Source organism: Mustela erminea, chromosome 16 (assembly GCF_009829155.1).
Source record: "Mustela erminea isolate mMusErm1 chromosome 16, mMusErm1.Pri, whole genome shotgun sequence".
NCBI lineage: Eukaryota > Metazoa > Chordata > Mammalia > Carnivora > Mustelidae > Mustela > Mustela erminea.
In genome coordinates this window covers 66,028,008-66,048,180 of record NC_045629.1, presented here as the reverse complement: position 1 = coordinate 66,048,180, position 20,173 = coordinate 66,028,008, and the positions used below count along the sequence as shown (strand labels likewise).

Sequence of the window (20,173 nt, the reverse complement as noted above, 5' to 3'; positions counted from 1 at the left end):
GAGAATATCATCTAAAAAATGTAGAAATAACACTGAATTAGAAAAGCCACCATTTTATCAGCATATTCTGTAGTCACTACAATAGATTATTGTAGAACAAGATATTCACACAATTTCAAAACATCGTGTCATAGACACTTTATTTGAAGGGAGAGAAGATACTTTTTTATTTTAAAGATACCTGGTGGACACCAACATAACCAAGAGATCAAACATATCATTAGTATGGGACAGACTGACATCACGTGCCTCCCACTATGAATAAAGTACCGAAGACCCAACATTATATATAGCGTTCTGTCAAAAATGTTTAACCTGACTTTAATGGGGAAACAATCCTACAAATCCAAAGAAAAGGGCATTCCACCACATAATTGGCCTGGACTCTTCAAAAGTGTTAATTTCAGGGAATGACAAAGAGCAGGGAAAGGCTTTGTGTTAAGAGAGACTAGACTGAAGAACTTCGTAAGTATGTGAAACAACATAGTCACAGCATCATAACTGCATGTAGCCTGTGATCCTTGACTGGATCTTAGACTGAAAAAAGATACATAAGACAATATTTTACTAGTTTGGAAAACTTGAATATGTACTTATATATCAGATAGAAAGTATTTCATCACTGTTTTCTGAAGCATGAACTTGCAGTGTGGTGACATAGGAGACAAGCCTTATATTTAGGAGATACACACTGAAATACTTAGGGATGAACTATTTACAAATAACTCTCCAATGGTTCAGCCAAAATGAAAGTTTGTGTGTGTAGGTTTGTATATAGGTGAAAAGGAAAGCAAACATGTCCTATTCTGACAGTTGGTGAATTAGGTGAGTTTAGGTGTCTTCACTAAATTCTCACAATTTTTCTGTAGGTTTGAAATTTCTCTAGAAATTGAAAACATTAATAACTGATCACCTTGCCCCTCTTTATTTCACTCATTCTTCTCCTTATTCCCCCCATTTAGGTTGATCAGTCCCTCCATGCAGCAGCAACGGTGAAATCTCTCACATCTCCACGCGCACATTCACTTAGCGTGTGTGGGTTACTTTCTTGGTGCGCAGATTAAAGGAGACGCTTCCCCTCTTCCTGGTTTAATGTGTAATGCCCAATCAACAACTTTCATTCCTCATTTTGCAGTGTTTTAATCCATTCTTTCAGTAAATTGCTCTACTGGTAGAGAAAATTTGTAAGCTCATTTCAGTCAGAATTCCTTCAGTTCAGCAAACATCTACTAACCCACTACGTTCCACACCCTCTGCTGTGTAAGCAGTTGGCAACTTTTAAAATTGTGAATGATAGAGGGATTTTTTTTTAATGGCTCCCCAAAGGAGTGTGAAATATTCATAAACTTTTGTAAATATCAAACTGGCAAGTAGACTTTTCCAGGAAGTAAAAAATTAGAGCAACTTAATATTTATATGTCCAGACATCCTCTCCGTGTTCCAGTTCTGTGCAGTTAAACTTAAAGATTTGAATACATCAGGGGAGGGAAGTTAAGTATTTTTAAAATGCTTCTCAGTGAAGAAACACATTGTCAGTAGTATTTATTGTATTTTTTATATACTGGTAGTGACTCACCCTGTACAAACCATAATTTTAAAAAGCCCACCTAACTTTTTAAAAATATTATTAAAATTTTGCCATATTAGATTTTAGAATACATTTATAATGCCATAGAGCTCAGATTCTTTAAAGTTAATTGTAAAATTATATTTTGACTTGTAAGACATTGAATAGAAAACAGTGACTGCTTTGGTCCCTTGTCCTTGCCCAGATATTTGATTCCCAATTATGATAAGCTCTTTGCAGAGAATTGTAATTTACTATATAATTTTTTTTTTTTAATGTTTAGGAACATACAGTTACGAAAAGAGGGAAATATATCTATTATCCCTGTGGAAATACTCATCAGATGCTTTCCTCTTGACATCCAACCGTTATTTCAGTAGAGTTTCCAAAAGTAACTTAACCATCCAGACTCCCAGGACAATTTCCTTTTCCTATTTCTGTATCATGAGCACAATATAAATGTAAATTCTTTTGGTTACTCATGCTCTTCATTTTATCCTTTCCTTTGCTTTAACATCTATTCTTCTTTTGAAATAGCTCTCAACTATATGCTTTACTCTTTAGTTGGCTTTTCACTACCCAAATTCAGACTTTTTTGCATTTTACCTTTCCTTTCATTTTTCTGAATATTTGAATATATTAACCAGGGGAAAGTCATTGTGGGCAGAGGGAATGCTGTCAGTAAAGGCACCAGGGTTTCCGAGTGGAACAGAACGTGAGAGACAAGGAGGCTGATGACTCAGACGCCGTGGACGGCTGTGTGGGAAGAGGTGAAGTCACAGGGGTGGCCTAGGAGTGAGGACACTGGTTTGAGAAGTGACATTTTTAAAATTATAGCCCTGTAGAGGCCATTGTCTTTTCATTTCCTTTTATATTCTGAGCACCTAGCATAGTTTCTGGTTCGTAGAAGGAGTTCTGTTAATGTTTGTTGGCTCAATGACTCAAGGATCCAGCAGGTTTTCATTTTCCAAAAGTTTTTCTGGCAACAACATGGAGTCTGAATTGAAAGGTTGTGTCCCTGGAAGCCACAGACCCAGTACATCCACTCAATCAGATGAAAAATCATAAGAATCAGCCAAGGCAGTGCCTTCTGCGGTTGAAAGGAAGGGAATAAATTAAACAGTTGAGGAAAAAAAAGATAGAATTTAGTGACTCAATGGTCCTCAGAATTGAAGATGTCTAATTTATCATGAGAAAAAGGTTAGTCAAAATTAAAATATAAGGTACAGTATTATAATGAATTACTTGTATCATTAAGATACTTTTCAGGGATTTTCATGGATTTGTAAAGATTATATTGTTTTCCTCATTCTGTAAATATTCTTTTGTTATTTTTCAATATTTATTAAATATTACTAATTTATTACTAAGGGATATATTTTAAGAAAATTAAACCTAAATTTTATTTAACCTAGGACATACCAGAAGATATTCGTAAGAATTTAGTAGAAGAGCTGCCTCAACCACGAAAAGTACCCAGACGTCTAGATGAGTACACACAGGAAGAAATAGAGGCTTTCCCAAGACTGTGGTCTCCGTAAGTCTTTTCTCTTTCCTTTATTTTTCTTTTTTTTAAGCTCAGTTTATCCTGTCTGTTTCCTTAACCAGATGAAAAGATCTTGAAGATGGGAAGAGTGAACTTTTTTTTTTACTCCCTTGGATACTCTTTCCGTCTTCTACCTGTGAATAAATTCTAGATTTTGATATTAGAACCAAAAAGTCTCTTAAGTCTTAAAACCTTGCTATGTACATTACATGCAAGGGTGTTCATAAGTGCCTATAAATTGTCAGATATTTTGTTTGGGATGACAATACTTGGGTTGATTATGGTCTCTTAGAATCATAAATCATATAATTACCTAAAACAGAGTGATTCTCCATTTTCCAGATTGCTTCACTAAACTTGAGAATATCATCTAATGAAAAGTCATCAATTCTGGATAATTAATAGTCTTGATTCAAATAGAAAAACAAAATAACAGACACTTCTTGGTATCCTCTACACAGTTTCCTCTGAGTTCCGGGAAGCTGCTTCCTGTTGACGTACTACCTCCCATCTAATTACTTCTAGGTTTCCTTATCTGGCCTACCAGGGTCTTCGTGACCTGGCTCCTCTCTGTCCCTGAAGCTTAAGTTCTTTCCACTTGACTGGTCTAACAATAGCAGCCTTTGAAGATTGTCTACCTTTTCACACAATTTAATCTTCCTTGTCTTCGTTTTGCATTATTTCGCCTAAAACAACATGTCCCTCCCCCATGCTCTGAAATAACTCTCACTCATTCTTTAGACCTTAGTTCAGATCCCACCACCTTTAAGAAGCCTTGTGTAAACATCAAGACCAGACTAAAGCGCCTGGCCATCTTCTGCCATAGCACCTGCTGTGTAACTCTGTCATTACCATGGTCAGCTCGTGAGGGGCAGGGGCTGCGTCTAGTTCATCACTGCGTCCTCAGTGCGTAGAACAGTACTTCATCTGATGGGTCTCGGGAACATTTACAGAATTTACACAGTAGATCAAAAAGGGAACCACACATCCTTGTTGTTGGATCTACACTGGGCATCTTGTCTTCACCTAAACACTACCCTCTGTGCTATAAAGTATACTTATTGTACACTTTCCTTTTCATTTACTGCATTTATTCTAATGTAATTAAGTACCTGTGTGATTTTTTTTTAATGTCTTTCTCTAATTAGATTCTATGAGGGAACTCCAGGTTGTCTTATTTACCTGAGCATAACATCTGGCACATTCAGTAGGCATTCAGCAAATAATTATTGAATAAATAAATGAAGAAAGTAGGTTTCCTGGTATCAACTTTTATAAATGACATTAGGAAAGAACCTCTAGAAGATACGAAGTGACGGTGGTAAAATACTCCAATTTAATACTAGTCTTTTATGCTAGAATCATTGAAATTGATTGGCTTTAAAAACACTTTATTACTTTTGTTTCTGTTCACTGTATCATCTGAATTATCAATTTTCAGTTGATAGTAAATGAGTGATTAACAGACTCGATGAAAAACTGAAAAAAACAATTTTATAATATCTAATGATATCCATACCAGCTAGTTATCAGGATACATCCTCTTGATAAATACTTTTCTCTAAAATAAAGAAGTACATTTTCTATCGCTCCTTAGGTTCTGGTTTTCATTGCTTGACAAGGACCAGAACTATACATTATATGACATGACTTGAGTCTAACAACTAAGTTTAGTTAGGGTGATTTTCTCCTTCTTTTGACCTTTATAGATACCTACTTAATAATTTGCCTTCTTTTCAAAACCCAAGAGTCTATTTTAATTCTTTTTATTTAAATTCATTTTTTAATCCAAATTATGTAGTGACTTATTTATTTATTTATATTTATTTATTTTTTAAAGATTTTATCTATTTATTTGACAGAGGTCACAGTAGGCAGAGAGACGGGGCAGGGGGCAGGAAGCAGGCTCCCCGCTGAGCAGAGAGCCTGATGCGGGGCTCGATCCCAGGACTCTGGGATCATGACCTGAGCCAAAGGCAGAGGCTTAACCCACTGAACCATCCAGGCGCCCCTATAGTGACTTATTTAGATAAATCAGTAGTTTCTGAAAATAAAAGTTTTTACCGTTTGGTTTCCATGCTATGATCTTTACAGTTCTTCCTGCTTTGGCACCTGAGAGATGAGACTTCTGTACTTGGATAAATTCTGTACTTTTATAAAAATAATTTTGATTTAACTTGTTCTTAGAGATTTACATAGTCATTTATTGCAAATATATTCATTGTGCCTTTTCCTACTTAAACTACATAGAACTTTTATTTACATTTACAACTGAACCTACGTATATGAACATTTTTCTAGGAAGACAAACATTTATAACTTCTTTTAAAGAGATGTACAAATTGAAATTAATCTCTAATTTATGAAAAACATTTACTAGCTTAAATTTACCACCCTGAATCTTTAATTTACTAAGAATTCACATAATACAGACTTTAAACTCAAGCATTCAATTAAAAATTCACTTGCACTTTGGGGAAGTTAAGAGGTATTAAATGGGGGCTCCTGGGTGGCTCAGGCAGTTTGGTGTCTGCCGTTGGCTCAGGCCATGATCTCAGGGTCCTGGGATCAACCTCACATCCAGCTCCCTGCTCAGAGGGGAGTCTGCTTCTTCCTCTCTCTTTACCCCTTACCCTGGTTGTGCTATCTTTCTCTCTCTCAAATAAATAAATTTTTTTAAAAAATATATAAATAGAAAGTATTAAATGTTTGGGGCACTTGGATGGCTCAGTCAATTAACTGTCCAACTCTTGATTTACGCTTAGGTCATGATCTCAGATCATGAGATTTAGTCCCACAACGGGCTCTGCCCTCAGCAGGGCCTCAGCTTGAGCTTTTCTCTCTCCCTTTGCCCCTCCCCTTGCTCTTGTGCTCTCTCACTAAATAAATAAATAAATCTTTTTTTTTAAAAAGTGTTAAATGTTTATTGTAGAAACTATGCATAAGATACAAAATTAAGGGAGTAAATAATCTCACTTTAGTTAACTAATTTTGGTGTGTTAGCTTCCACTGTTTCTTTGTGTTTGTGTATCAATGTCTTTTTTTTTTTTTTTTCCCATTAAAAAGGAAATGTAGGCACAGAAAGAAAAATAACTTGACTAAGATTGCATGATTGTTAAGTGGTGGGTTAGGGATTCAAGCCTAAGGTCATGATCCTGGGTCATGGTCCCAACCACTCTGCCTGAGTACCTCTTGTAGCATCTTGGTTAAGTATACTTAAGTCATATGTAGTTCTCAGATAGTTTGCTTTATAAAGTGACATCCTAAAAAAGTATTTTACGTAGTCTTTGGGTTTTGGTAGTTTATCAGGCTGTATGAAATTCTGGAGGTCCTAAGAATGTCATTCCTGATTTTTTTATAGAAACACCATCATAAATAAATTTAGATTCCTAACCAAAGGGGATATGTGGTACCTTTATTTTTTTTTAATCTAGAAATACTAAAAGTGTTATTAATCAGATATGTGACCAAATAGATTATGCATTCGGAGTTGTGTATCATGAATAAAGAGCACTGATGAAACTGCTTATTTCACGAAGTGATTCCTGGCTCATTTAAAACAAATCAGAAGATGACTAAGTGCCTTTATTATATTAATGGAATTAGGAAGGGCTTTTCTGTAATTATTTTTAAGGAGACTTTTAGAGAAACTTAGAGTAAACTGATGAATTTTTTTAGTAACTACTGTGGAGATGTGTTTTCCTGCCCTTTCTTTTCATCCCAGATTTCTCTCTGACAGGAATATGCATTAAGGCACCAGGCTTTCCTTTGGGCTTTATTAAAATATGATCTTTCCTTACAGGTAGCCATATAACTTCCCCAGATGATAATGTGGTATATACTTACGTATTACAATTTAGATGGTCAGGGCTGTCTAATAGAATTTCCCTCGTGATGAAAAAACTCTATATCTGAGCTATCAATACAGTAGCTCCTGGCCACACATGTACTCAAGTACTCAACACTTACACTGTGGCTGGTGTGACTGAGAAACTAAAGTAAAAAAATAAATAAATAAATAAAATACTTTTATTTTATGTAATTTTAATTAAGTTTCATTAGCCCCATGTGGCTACTGACCCCTTTAGTGAATGTTGCCATTTTAGTTGTTTACCATTTCATAAAGTTCTAGTATTAAATATTACAGACATTAGAGTAAAAATGAAAATACCTAACACACTATGCAGGGCTATCCATTGAAAATGGGATTTCTCATTACTGGTAGATTTGCTTTCATGAGAAAAATGTTTTGTTTTTTTTTTTTCTCCTTTTGGAGAAGGAGGCTACTTAAAATACACTCTCATTCCACCCAAAATAGCTAAGCCAACAATATAATCTTCCTTTGGAATGTAGTCTTTGGAATTTAGTCAAGATAGATCTGATGGTGTAATCTGCAGAGACTTGACTGAAACAGATGTACCTGGATTGCACCTAAGTCAGCAGACACAAAACTAGCTTGCTTTGGTTTTTGTTTCCCTAGTAATAAAATTTTAAATGGGTTTATGGTATAGAAATGTACATTTTAAAATTGGAACTATTATTAGCTTTTCGTCAAATGTAAGTTTATTAGCTTTTCTAGTAGAAACTAAAGCTTTTGAGCAATGATCAAAGAGTGATGATAGTCAAAACTAAGCCTTGAACCCTTTAGGTGATTGACAAAGTTTTTTTAATCTTAATTGAAAGCTCCATTTTTGGGATTTCATTTAAATTAAATCATTTACAAAAGCCTCTGAGGCCTAATTTATGCAGATTTTCTTATGCTAGTTGTGTAGCCATTTTTAAAACAATGTTAAACAAGAAGGAAAGAAACTGATATTTATGAGAAAACAACTTTTTTTAATAACTGAAAGTCATTTTCTTCTATGAGAAGTATTGCCTATAAACCTCACTTCTTAAATTAGTCGATATACTTGGTGTATTAGTATTTTTTATAGCTCGTATGTACATACATAGATTGTGTTAGAATAGGTTACGAAGTTATCCGTTGTTTCTTAAAGGTACAAAATAAAAGTGTGGTTGCCATGTGCAAGTGATAGTTGGAGGGTGTGCACTTAGAATTTGTTTGTCAAAGAAAAAGCAACAGCACTGTTTTTTCTTCACAATTCATTTCCCTGGGTTGTAGCTTTCAAATGGTCAACTTACTTTAAAGCTGTCAATAATTATTTCCATATTCATTGTAGTTTTGCCAACACATTACAAAACCACAGTAATCATAGAAATTATAATGCTGTCACTGTAATGGAAACTTTTCATTATGTAGGGTAAAAATAAAACTTGGATCATTTTAAACTTTTTTATTTTCATTTTTACAAAATTCTGTAGGAGAGCTTTTCTTAGGACAAATAAGGTATGTAAAAATTTCATCTTGAGTTGCTTCACATAGTCCACAGAGTGAGTGGTGAAACAATACCAAAAAGAAATACATTTTTGTGTTCCTCACTCATTAAGTTTGTAATGCTTTCTTTTAAGCAAAACCCTCATCTTTGTATAGAAACTAAGTATGGAAAGTTCAGCGTCACTAAATCTTGAAAAGAGATGTTTATAAGAAAACCACGTCCCCAGCGTTTAACATCCTCTACAGAGTGTGCTGTTGGAAGTGCGCCTACAAAGAAGAGGGTGGCAGGGATGGAAGTGGAGAGATAGGAAGAGAGTCGTGATTGGCCCTGAATTGTCTCTGCTGAAAGCAGGATTCGGTTTAGCGTGTTTCCTGCGTGATGCCTCCAGCACTGTGGAAGGAGCACAGGTGCGGGGACATTAGCCTTGGAAAAGGACCGTGGTGAGCATCGTGTATAATTTAGTCTGTAGCTCTAGAAGAGAGCAGTGATTCAAATTTATACGTGCCCTCCCATAGGAAATGTATGAATTCGAAAAATCTCCAGATTTTCAGTTGTATTTAAATTAATACCCAGAAAACAGTATTTTTACCTATGCCTCTCTTATAAAAGTGCTTCACATCAGAGGCTATATTTAAAGACCATAAAGAAGGATTTTTACCTTTTCAAAACCCATAAGGAATTGGGATCTGGACATCTTCAAGATTTTCCATAATTTTATGCTAGTCTGGTCATATGGCATTTTCCTACAAGATTTAACTTAATTTGCTGCTCTTCGCAGACAGAAGTTATTAGCCGGACTTGAGGAGCAGGGTTACATTCCAATTTTCCCATTATTTCAACCAGCTCAGCACTGGCAAAAACTGTATACCTCAGTATTTCCAGTGCTGAATTTTGCTCAAATTAGACATTCTAAACTTTACTGTTCTTTTGGATATGAACAGATTAGGACTAAAAAGAATCTCTACTTGAGCAACCAAACCGTTTTTCCAAGCCAATAGAGCTTATGACTTAAAAATGATAATTGAATGTAAGAGCAATTCCTCTTTATTTTAACTGAAAAAAGCAGTAAGTAGATTAAAAAAATTTAACAGTCCTATTAATTTTGGGTTTTGTTTGTTTGTTTTTTAAAGCACAGTTGAGCTTTTTTCTAATCAGGATGTGGTGCATGGTACAGTGCCTGGAGAAATGAGGATAAAGGCGCCATTATTCTGCCTCACAATTTCCTGTATGGCTGACATCTTCAGTTCAAAGAATTTTAGTTCAAGGAATATGCGATGTCACCAGATTTCCTCTCATTGTTTACTCTAAATAGTTTCACCAGTACAATGGAAATGACTTAAAACTCAATCAAACTGACCTTTTATTGTTCTTAAGATTACTCTACTGTCTAAATATTCTTGTTTAAATATTTTGTTGGAATAAGCATTATACTGGCGAATATTATTTATGCGTGAAAAGACATAAGACCCAAGAGAGAATAAGATATTTTTGAGATTTATTACACTTAAGTTACACAAAATTTCATGGTTTCACAACTGGAATTCAAATTTTTTTTCTTCTGAAAAATAAATTATCTTAATGGGACAAATAATATTAAGTATCTAACTGAAACATCACATAAACTATGTGTTTTATAGCTTTATATTTCATTTGTTCACAAACCTAATGGATTTCTCTCATCATTTTACAATGAAAACTGAAGTCTCCCTAAAGATTTTTCCTGAAGTCAAAAGATAAATTCTCTTACGGGAATGTCCCCATTTTCAGGATAATTAAAATGTGTTGGCCTCTGTCATTTTTTGTTAAGAATTTGAATCTCTGAATTCCTGAGAGGTACTTGTTTCATTTTAAAGAGTTGCTGTATTTTACCTGTTTAATTTAGTGAGTGGCTGACAACATTTTGAATAGAGATGTCAGTGGTAAAGGATTTTCTATAGAAAAGAGAGAATTTTGTGAGAGGTGGTATGATTTTAACGTTCAAGTTTCTGAGCAATCACAAGTACCATAGAATACTTGCTCAGACAGCCCTTATTTAAGTTCTGTTTCCTCATTCAAAAAAGTGATTTTTTTTCAAGCTATAGTGTTTGAAGGCAGTTTTCTGCTAGTGGCAAGAATTCAGTACAAAATGAATTACTGCTGGAGAACATATAGTAGCTATCTAAATTTAGCACAGTTTAGAAAATGAATTAAGGAAAGTCTTCTGCTGGCTAATTCTTTGAAGATTCATTAATCTCCCAAATTACCCTAAATGTATATATGCAAGCTTGACACTTTTAGCCTTCATCTCAGAAGTAAAAGTGTACATATGTGTGTGTGTAACTGTGTGTGACTGTATGTGCATCTCCCTCTAAGGGAAACTGCATGATCTAAAGACAGGACTTTGTCTTGCTTGATGTTGTGTTCCCAGTGCCCACAGCTAGACATGACACTCAGTAATCTTTGTTGAATGAATAAAGGAGTGGAATCTGATCTCCTGAAAGAGGAATTGACTTAATTCATTAAGTATGGTAAATTCTTATTTTGGTCCTTGCTTCTTTCTTAAAGCTAGCTTAACAGTTACAGCTAAAATAGAAATTTTCCTTAAAAGTCCGTGCTTTAGTGTAACTCTGATATATTTAATTTTGGATACTTTGTGTTACATATATAAAGAAAAGGTTATGGTAATTTTGTTAAAATATAACTTATTTCTGTCAAGAAAAACATTTCTATAAAAATCAATAGAGATTACCTTTCTATAACAGCATTTGAAATGTCTCTTCAAAGATTTCCTGAGATTATTTTAGAATACTGTTATTTACAAAAACATTAACCTTACATAAGACTATCTTTTATTTTAAAACTTAATGATTTTTTATTTGCACTGAAACAGCGACAAATAATTAAGGCAAAGAAATACAGAATATAAATTTCCTCATCATCCTTCTAGCAAAGGATTAAGCTATTTAACTTCATTAAAGTTTCAAACAACATTTAAGCATCCGTACTATGAAAAGCAATATACTAGAAGCTAGATGTCTTCCTTTTAATAATTATTTAATCTAGTAACTACATTGACTACAATTTAATCTTTCTTTGATGATAGATACCAAAAGGATATCCAGCCTCAGTACCTGTTACCATAATTTAAAATTCCTTAACTATTGCATCAGAAAAGCATAAAACTGTCTATTAATAAAGTCCTCTCCTGGGTAAAGAACTACAAAGGATACTGTATAGCAAATGAAATCAGCTCTAGCTAAGGAAGAAGTGTGTTACCTTCTCTTAGGCACAGCATGGTTTTAGAAATTTACTTTATTTGCTCCTTCAGCATCTTCAAATAGTCATCCCCTCTGTCTTATGAGTAGCTTTGTGTGCGTGGCCTACGTTCACCTTATAGACTTGCTAAGTCACGCTGTGGTCCATGGACCCAGCATTGCAGTACGTGGGAGCTTGCTGGAAATGTAGAATCGTGAGCCCCTCTACAGATTAACTGAGCATTTTTACAAGAGCCCAGGCGATGTGTATGCCCACTGAAGTTGGAGGGGCACTCAGGTAAACAGACCTCCTCTCCCTTTCTTATCTTGGATTTCTTTTAGTGGGAGAAGGTACGCGGTATAAATGCATTGTATGCGTGCCTGGCCTTGCGTGTATGTATGTGTGTGTGTGCGCTCGTGCATGCGGAAAAATAAAACCGTATTTAGTGTAAAAACCTCACTTTCCCCACAACGGTACCTCCTGAACGCCATGTAATATCATTAATTGCCTCCAGTAGGAGTTGATGTTTCTGGCTCTGCCAACATCTGAAGTACCCTTGGCCATGATACTGTTTTCCCTTCCTGGAAGCAGATCAGCCATCCATAAAAGATGCTGATTAGTTTCCATTAAAAAAAGGAAAGGATGAGTTTGTAAAACAAAGTGGCATTGTCAAGGCAGTGACTGTACTGTAATGACAGGTATCTTACAGGTGTCTGCTTTTTGGTGGGCCCAGTGCTAATTGCTGGAAGCTTAAGCTCAGTTACATGGGGACCCTGCCTTCAAACGAACCAGCAGCCCACCAGAAGTCAGAATGAAATGGTACATGCAAGTACTTGCAGTCAGAAGGTCTGCTCTAGGTCCTTATCATCCACTTCCTAGCTGTGTGTCCTTAGGCTAGTTATCCAGCTTCTCTGAGCCTCAGTATTATGAACTATAAAATGGGATTGATAAAAGTATCTTTTTCACAACAGAATAAAATGAGATAATGTGTGTGAAGTGGTTAGTACACTTCACGGCTTATTAACCTTCAGCACATCTTACGTAAGTAACATTTATTTACATAAATAAAGGCAAGTATAATTTGAGAAACACTGTAACAGAAGTATGCATGATATCCTCTGGCAATTTTACAAAGAGGAGCCCGAAGTCAGAAAGGGAAGTCGTGGAGGGCTACCCAGCTGATGTGATTTTTGAGGTGGATTTTGAAGGATTAGTCAAGTCTACCAGGCAGAAAAACGCTCAAGTACCCAGGTCGAGACGTGTGAAAGTTTTAATCTGGGCGGTAGCAAGTCGTGTAATGGGAACAGAATGTAAAGGAAAGGGATGTAGAAGGAATAACCCAGAAATGTTAGCTGAGGCCGTGCATGAAGGGTTAGATGCTGGTTTCCAGGGTGTTTGACTCGTGACAAAGCAGCGGAGGACTCCTGAAGATTTTTTAGGCAGAGCCACTTGATATGCAGAAGTGGGCTGAAAGAGAAGGAATCTGTGGTAGAGACTCTGACATGTCTTTCTCCTAATCTCCACCTCCTAACTGCTAGTGCTTGTCGTGTCCAAATCTTACCCTATTCAAAACCAAGGTCCTTCCCTTCCGGTCTGTCCCTCTGCCTGTATTCCCGATCCTGAAAAAATCAGCACCGTTGCCATTCACAGAGGTCTTCAAGCTGAAGGGAAGAATCCAGATCCATCCCCGAATCCTCATTTTCTAGCAGTTTCTTCTTCCTCCCTCCCCCTGGCCCCTTCGCTCTCCCCGTCCTTTCCCACCCTCCCCACCGATGTGGTACTTTATGCCTCTTCAGTCCTGAACCAGCCCTTTCTTCCCGCTCAGCGCCACTACAGCCCCAGCACAGCCCTCTTCTTTATCCTCCTCACTTGCCACCAGAAAATCTTCTGGAAACAGACTGCGGCCTTGTTAGCCCCCTGTAGCTTTCAGGTCACTGCCTACTACATACTCTTTATATCACAGATGACACCCTTCACACACATTTCCAATTTTATTTGTAAATCCCACTAAAAGGTGTTTTTGTCATCTCATTGTTACTTACTAAATTAACCTTTGGTGTGGAAACAACTAGACTGTGACTAAGCACGTGGAGGGTTCTTGAATGGAGTTGCAGCGACTTCTTGTCGGGACCTCAGCTTCGAAGATTCCTTTCTGGTGGCCTCATCACCACCCGCTCGTCATAATCACACGAACCAGCTCGACAGCAGAAGTGGTTTCTTGAAATGTGCTGGCGTCTTTGACTGGGAACTGCTCCCACCAAACTGAGCGACAAGCCAAAGATGAGAAGGATGCGTTTCGGAGCCACATTCGCCCTCGGACCACACTGTCGTTTCCCAGACTTCGGATGCAGTTTTTACATTTGGAAAGAGACTTCAGAAACGGTGACAAAATTCTGCAGTTTCTCCTCTAGTCGTTACAGAATGGCTGCTACGGTGAAGCGTATTTGGCTGGTTTCCCAGATCAGAGCCTTGTTCCTCAGAGTTCAATACTAACTTGAAATTGTAATGTCGTTTATTTACTCAGACACTAGACTGTTGGTCTTCATAGCTGAGCTGTCTGGTATCTTGTGCGTATTCTGTTGAAGAAAACATGCTGTGAGTGGAGAAAGGGACTAGATAAGCTATTTCAGGGCAAACAGAGTTTATCTACTTTTTAAAGGAATTCAAACTATCATATTTTTACAGCTGTTTCAAAAACATCTAGTTTACTGATTACAAACTTCCTTCTGAAAGTCCCATGTGAGCTCAACACCTACAAACACACCTATGGAAAAGATAAAATGACACTTTAACATTTTTCACATCTTGTAATTTCCCGTTTTTAAATCATAACAACGGAGAAAATGAAAAAGTGTTTTTTGTTTTAATTTACTGCTGGAAGTAACTTTCGAGTATGGTTAATCCTATAAATGCATGAATGAGGAAAAGACCAGTTATGTGTATGTAATTAAAATATCAGAGGCCTTGTGTTTATACATTTGTGTATGTATCATAATGAAAACTAAATTTTGCCTGATAAAATAATATAAATGGGGATATTACTCATTCAGAAATTGCCTTGATTGGGTAAATCCATATGCTGATATGGATTTTTAATGATCATAGCAGTCCTTTCCATCAAAAGGTCTTTAAAAAAGTATGTATTCAAAAAAGGAACAGAAATTGAATTCAAGTTTTTAAATACTGCCTTCATGCACAGGCACAAGGCAGCTTACATTTATACTCTCAAAAGAGCTTGGGAATTGTTGCTTCATGATGATTTGATTCTAGTGGTTTTCACCAAAAATCTACTATTTGTAGAGAATTTCTCAATGAACAGTTTACTTTCATTTTAAATTGAAAACTAATCTTCTTCATCAGGCAGGAGAAAATGATTTCACAAAGAAAAGACTTGTTGATTTTGTCTTTCAGACCTGAAGATTATCGACTCTAGAAGAATGACGATGGCAGGAAGGAGCGACGCGGTGACAGCAGCCTCTGCCTGACGAGTCTCTCCGGAGCTCCAGGCGGAGGGAGACAGCCGCTGCGTTTTGACAAGGAACTTGACATGGGCGCTGAAAGCCTATGGAGAAGGCTCTGGAGGTGATACTCCTTAATAGGAAATTGCAATAAAATACATTATTTTATAGAATTATTTTATTATATGGTCCAATTTGAATTGCTGTAAGGGATGCTAAGAATAAAACTGCTTACTTGTGTAACTGTTCAATTTTTCATTTAATGAAAACACACGTCCTGGGTAGCAGTGCAGGTAGAGTTGCCGACAAGGGCCCGTCCGTGCGGATTCCCTCAAGTTCCGCCATCGCTGTTCTGCCCCGCACCCCGGGGACACAGCCCCACCTCCGCTCTTCCTTTCGGCGATGACTGTGTCTAACCTCCCACGGTACATTGATCCTTCCAGCTCAGAAGCGTAGGGTTTGCGCTAAGGTATTTACAAAGTGCAGTCATCTTTTTTCCATATAGCTTCTTGGTCTCCAGGACGCCAAAGAAACTATGGCCTGTCTGCTCCCTGGAAATCTCACTGCCCTGCCTGTGGTGCCGCCTGCAGACCCCTGCACGATGCCCCCGTATCTTCTCCTCTTGGCTCCGGCTCACTTTTGTGCTGGACACTTCGATTGGACTGCTGAGATAAATAGCCCTCACAGACTCTCTTCTTTAGAAATTAAGATGCCAAACCATTGTATTTGGGCATTTTTGTGGGAGTTTGTTTTTGTTTTTTCTTCCCTTATCGTAGCCAATCAAAGAGTGAATTTCACACCACTTTTCCCATTCATTCAGCAAACACATATTTGCCAGGCACAGTGCTAGGTGTTGGGAAAACAGAAATCACGTGTTTCTTCCCCCAGCACCTCTTGCCCCACCAAAGAGCACACAGTCTCCTGCAGAGTGGAAAAGGAGCTTTAGAGCGACTTGTCAATAAGTGCACTTGGGCGTCAGAGACACAGAGGTAAACACGTACAAGCTGAGATGTAAGTATGTGTAGGGGAAAATTCAGTAACTTTTAGAAGAGGAAGTATTGCTAGTAAGCACCTGCAGACGTCCAAACACAGCAGCTTTATGTAAATTCATTTAATCCATACGGCAACCCTATAATGTACACAACGCAGTCCTCCCCGTTTAAAACCAGAGATGCCGAAGTAGCGACAAGTTATGCGACTTGGCCAAGGTCACAAACGTGAACTGCTCAGTGGTCATCAGGATTTGAGCCCAGGCAGTCTGGTTCACGAGCCCATGGACTTAGCCGCTGCCAGCTGAGATCATGAGTGTTTGTTTCGGTCTCACAAAGTCTGTGGTAAAGCAAGCCTAACCTGGTACAGGTCGACAGCTCCCATTCGCAGGGAAGTGGCAGTTCTATTTAAACTTTTGGACCAAAAAGAAGCCTCCTCCCTTCGTGATGGGGTAAGGGTAGGTGTGAGTCAGTATGAAACAAGCCTCCAGCTCCTGATGCAGTAGCTTTAATAGAGAGGAGCTGGTATAACCTGAACACCTGAAACAATGTCTCGTGCATGTTCCTTGGCTGAGAAAGGCTCACTGAGGAAAGCCCTGGTTTCTGACAAAGCCGCAGAGTTTGAAGAGGTGAGAACAGAGCCATGTGCTCTACAATAACATTGAGCCCAGTCCTCATCACATTCAGTAAGAAGATGGACACTGACCGCCATAAATCTCACTCTCACTTACTATGGGAGACCCTGTTTGGTGGGGGAGGGGCCACCTGACCTTACAGAACCATCTAGAACTAAACCAAGGCTATGTTGGACTGAGTGGCTCCTCCTTACCATTAGGTGCTAACTCCATTTTGCATGCGGAGAGAAGCAGAGCGGGAGGCTTTTGCACTTGGTAAATGGCCTTCCGAAGCCGACTCTATTAGGCCTTTCGCTGCCTGCCCTTTTGCCATTGCCCGAGAGTTTATAACAGCCTGACCTGTGCATGTACTACGAGAGCACAGCCACAGCAGCCAAACAGAAACCACAGCTCGCTGTAGGGGACCCAGTAACCTCAGCCAGGAAGACAAGCTGGCCCACTGGAATCCCACTGGCTCCCACTGAAGTTATGACTGAAATGAATAGAAGAAACAAAAGAGAGCATTAAAAAATAAGAGTTCTTGCAGAAAAAGAAGAAAGCCGTAATTATCTCAAGAGTCCTATGGGAAGGAAAAGAAAGCTGGTAGACAAAATAGATTAGATAGGGCACCTGGGTGACTCAGTGGGTTAAGCCTTGGCCTTTGGCTCTGGTCATGATCTCAGGTTCCTGGGATCGAGCTCTGCATCGGGCTCTCTGCTTAGCGGGGAGCCTGCTTCCCTCCCCCCACCTCTCTCTGCCTCTCTGCCTACTTGTGATCTCTCTCTCTGTCAAATAAATAAATCTTTAAAATATATATAGATATAATGGCTATGTGTAATATGCAAATCGGTGCAGATAAGGAATCAAATGACTAAAACCAAAATTATATTGGTTATATGCAGTTTTGGACTATTAGCCAACACCAGGTAAACGTGAAAAACACCACCCAGCTGCGCGTAATGACCTGTGGGAGAATAATACGAAACACCTCCCTCAGTTTGGCCCAAGTGCATTGCCTGCTGTATTTTCTCAGTATAACTCAAGGAGGCGTCCTGACCATTAGCAGCAGAGGAAAAGCCTAATGGATTGCAAAGGACTGCAAAGCTCTGAAATCAGACTGTGCCATTGCAGTAGGCAGTCAGCCTTAAGCCAGCACGACGACAAACATAGGAGACAACACCGAAAACAAAAGAAGAGCGTAATCTAAACTTCCCAAGAGTCACCTGTTTTCCAGGCAACTGAAAACTGAAAAGCGCTCATTTGCTGTGGCTTGAAGATGACCCCAAATCTGAGGCAGCATGAGAGCACTTTGTGTCATCTCCTCTCGTGTGGGGCCCCACAAACAGCTTCTTTATGGGAGGCAGAAACTAACAAAATGATAAAAGTTGGATTTCTGTTTGAAGCTTATGCAGAGGAACAAAAGCGGGGCCACCAAGCCACAGCCATGTACCTCCGGTATCCCATTCCTTCAAAAAACCTGAATCTTCCTTTTACTTATTTTCCATAGTTCAAAAGTCACAACCCCTCACTATCAACACGTCCACTAAGCAAACTTCATGTCTTGTCAAAACAACATTCTATATTTACTACAATGGTTATTAGAAACTATGTTTAAAATTATGGTAGTTTTCTTGAGACAGTACAAGTTCTGAACTTTCTGCCCCAAACGCTTTTTCCCATAAGCCCTGTTATTTTTGGAGTGCAAAATTCCGCCATTCAGGGATTATTTTTTTAGGAACGCATACGGCTGTACTTACTATAATCTCTGGTTTGGCACCTCCTTCTGCCAGGCCGACTTTCGCAGGGTCCTAAGAGGTCACACTCTCCAAGCCCAACAGAAGTGGCCACATGGGAGATACCGTGCTCAAGTCCGGTGCCATCCCCTTGTCAAGTCTGAGCCTGAGTCGGGAGCACCTCCCGTGAGGTGCCTCTCTTATAGGCACAATGGTGCTCTTACCACAGCCTGCCCTCCCCTCCAGGCGGGGGCCATCTCCGGGATTCGATCAGCCCCTCGCAGGTGGGCCAACATAACACTAGGTTCTACAGAACGCCTTTTAAAGGCATCGGTTCTACCGCAGGCCTTTTAAAAGCACCAGAACGCAATCCTTTTCTTCCCTGTCCTAATTGCTACTCCAAATTTACAAAGTGAATACTTGTTTTACTTGTAAGGTTTAATTTAAAGAACTGGGACCCGTGGGACTCATCATGTCCCTTGGTGTAGACAGGTGGGGCCATGTGCTGAGCCAGAGGCGAAGGTTGTGGTCACAAAGAAATGCTGCCATCTTTAAAAATAATTGCAGGGGCACCTGGGTGCCTCAGTGGGTTAAGCCTCTGCCTTCGGCTCAGGTCAGGATCTCAGGGTTCTGGGATCGAGTCCTGCCTCGGGCTCTCTGTTCAGCAGGGAGCCTGCTTCCTCCTCTCTCTCTGCCTGCCTCTCTGTCTACTTGTGATCTCTGTCTGTCAAATAAATAAATAAAATCTTTAAAAAAGAAATGATTTCAAAGCAGCATTTTGTTTTACTTGTAAGGTTTAATTTAAATGAAGGAAGATTGAAAAAATGCATACAAACTGCCGTGATCAGATTCCCAGCATAGTTCCTTCCTCCTCCGTCGTGAATTCCCTGCTAGCTGCATTCAGACACCATCCCTATGCTTGTGCCCCATCTTTTTTTTCCTCTCTGCTGCATTTGTTTTCTGACCTCCTGGAGAAGGGGCTTAGTACCACGTGTAGCCAAGAGCAACATTAACTGTCCACGTCCCTCCTGGCTGAAAACTTCCTGGCGGAACAGGTAGCAAGGTCTGAATCTGCAAAGCCTTCGAGTCCCAGGAGGGGTTGTGCTGCCAAGCTCCACAATGCTGAGTTTGAATTGGACAGAACCCTCCTTAAGAAGGTAGGCTCTTTCCAAGACAGACATGAAGGCTACATTTCAACTTAAACAGGCCCTTACAGAGAAATGGTATTTTTCTCTTGGTCCAAAAATCTGAAATAAGAGAGTTGAATAGTTTTGCAGCATCGTGACTGCTTGGGGCTTCACCTTAGAAGAATGGAAATCTGAGACCAGCTACTGGTAAAACAGACGGGGGCCCCACCCGCGCCCCAACATCTAGTGGGCTGGCAGCCAAGAAGTTTTCGGATACATTTTCCACACGAAGACAGCACAAACAGGATCTCAGAAGGAGACATGCGTTTGTATCCACGCCATTTGGTCCATGAGAAACCCTTTGATTTCAAACAGATCTTTATTTCAAGGCTTAACTTTGCTTTTACTGCCCTCACTTTCAAGTCCAAAGTTAATACTCGCTGAAGCCTTGCAAACAGAGGTCGCTAGAAGACCCTACTGTTTCAAGTGCGACCCCCGTGCTTTCCGGGCTGCTGCTTCAGGGCTCCAGCCCGTCAGCTTACATTAAACTGCTCAGACTCACACTCTGG

The 20,173-nt window shown here is 38.9% G+C and overlaps 1 protein-coding gene across 1 annotated transcript in view; it reads left to right on the top strand.

The window, feature by feature from the left end:
- Positions 1-15,384, top strand: part of MRPL13 (mitochondrial ribosomal protein L13) — a 47,919-nt gene extending 32,535 nt beyond the window's left edge. The window contains exons 6-7 of the mRNA XM_032316329.1: positions 2,983-3,104; positions 15,095-15,384. Coding sequence (XP_032172220.1) covers positions 2,983-3,104; positions 15,095-15,116 — 144 coding nt within the window. The 3' untranslated portion in view covers positions 15,117-15,384. The remainder of the gene's footprint in view (positions 1-2,982; positions 3,105-15,094) is intronic.
- Positions 15,385-20,173: the final 4,789 nt, after the last annotated feature.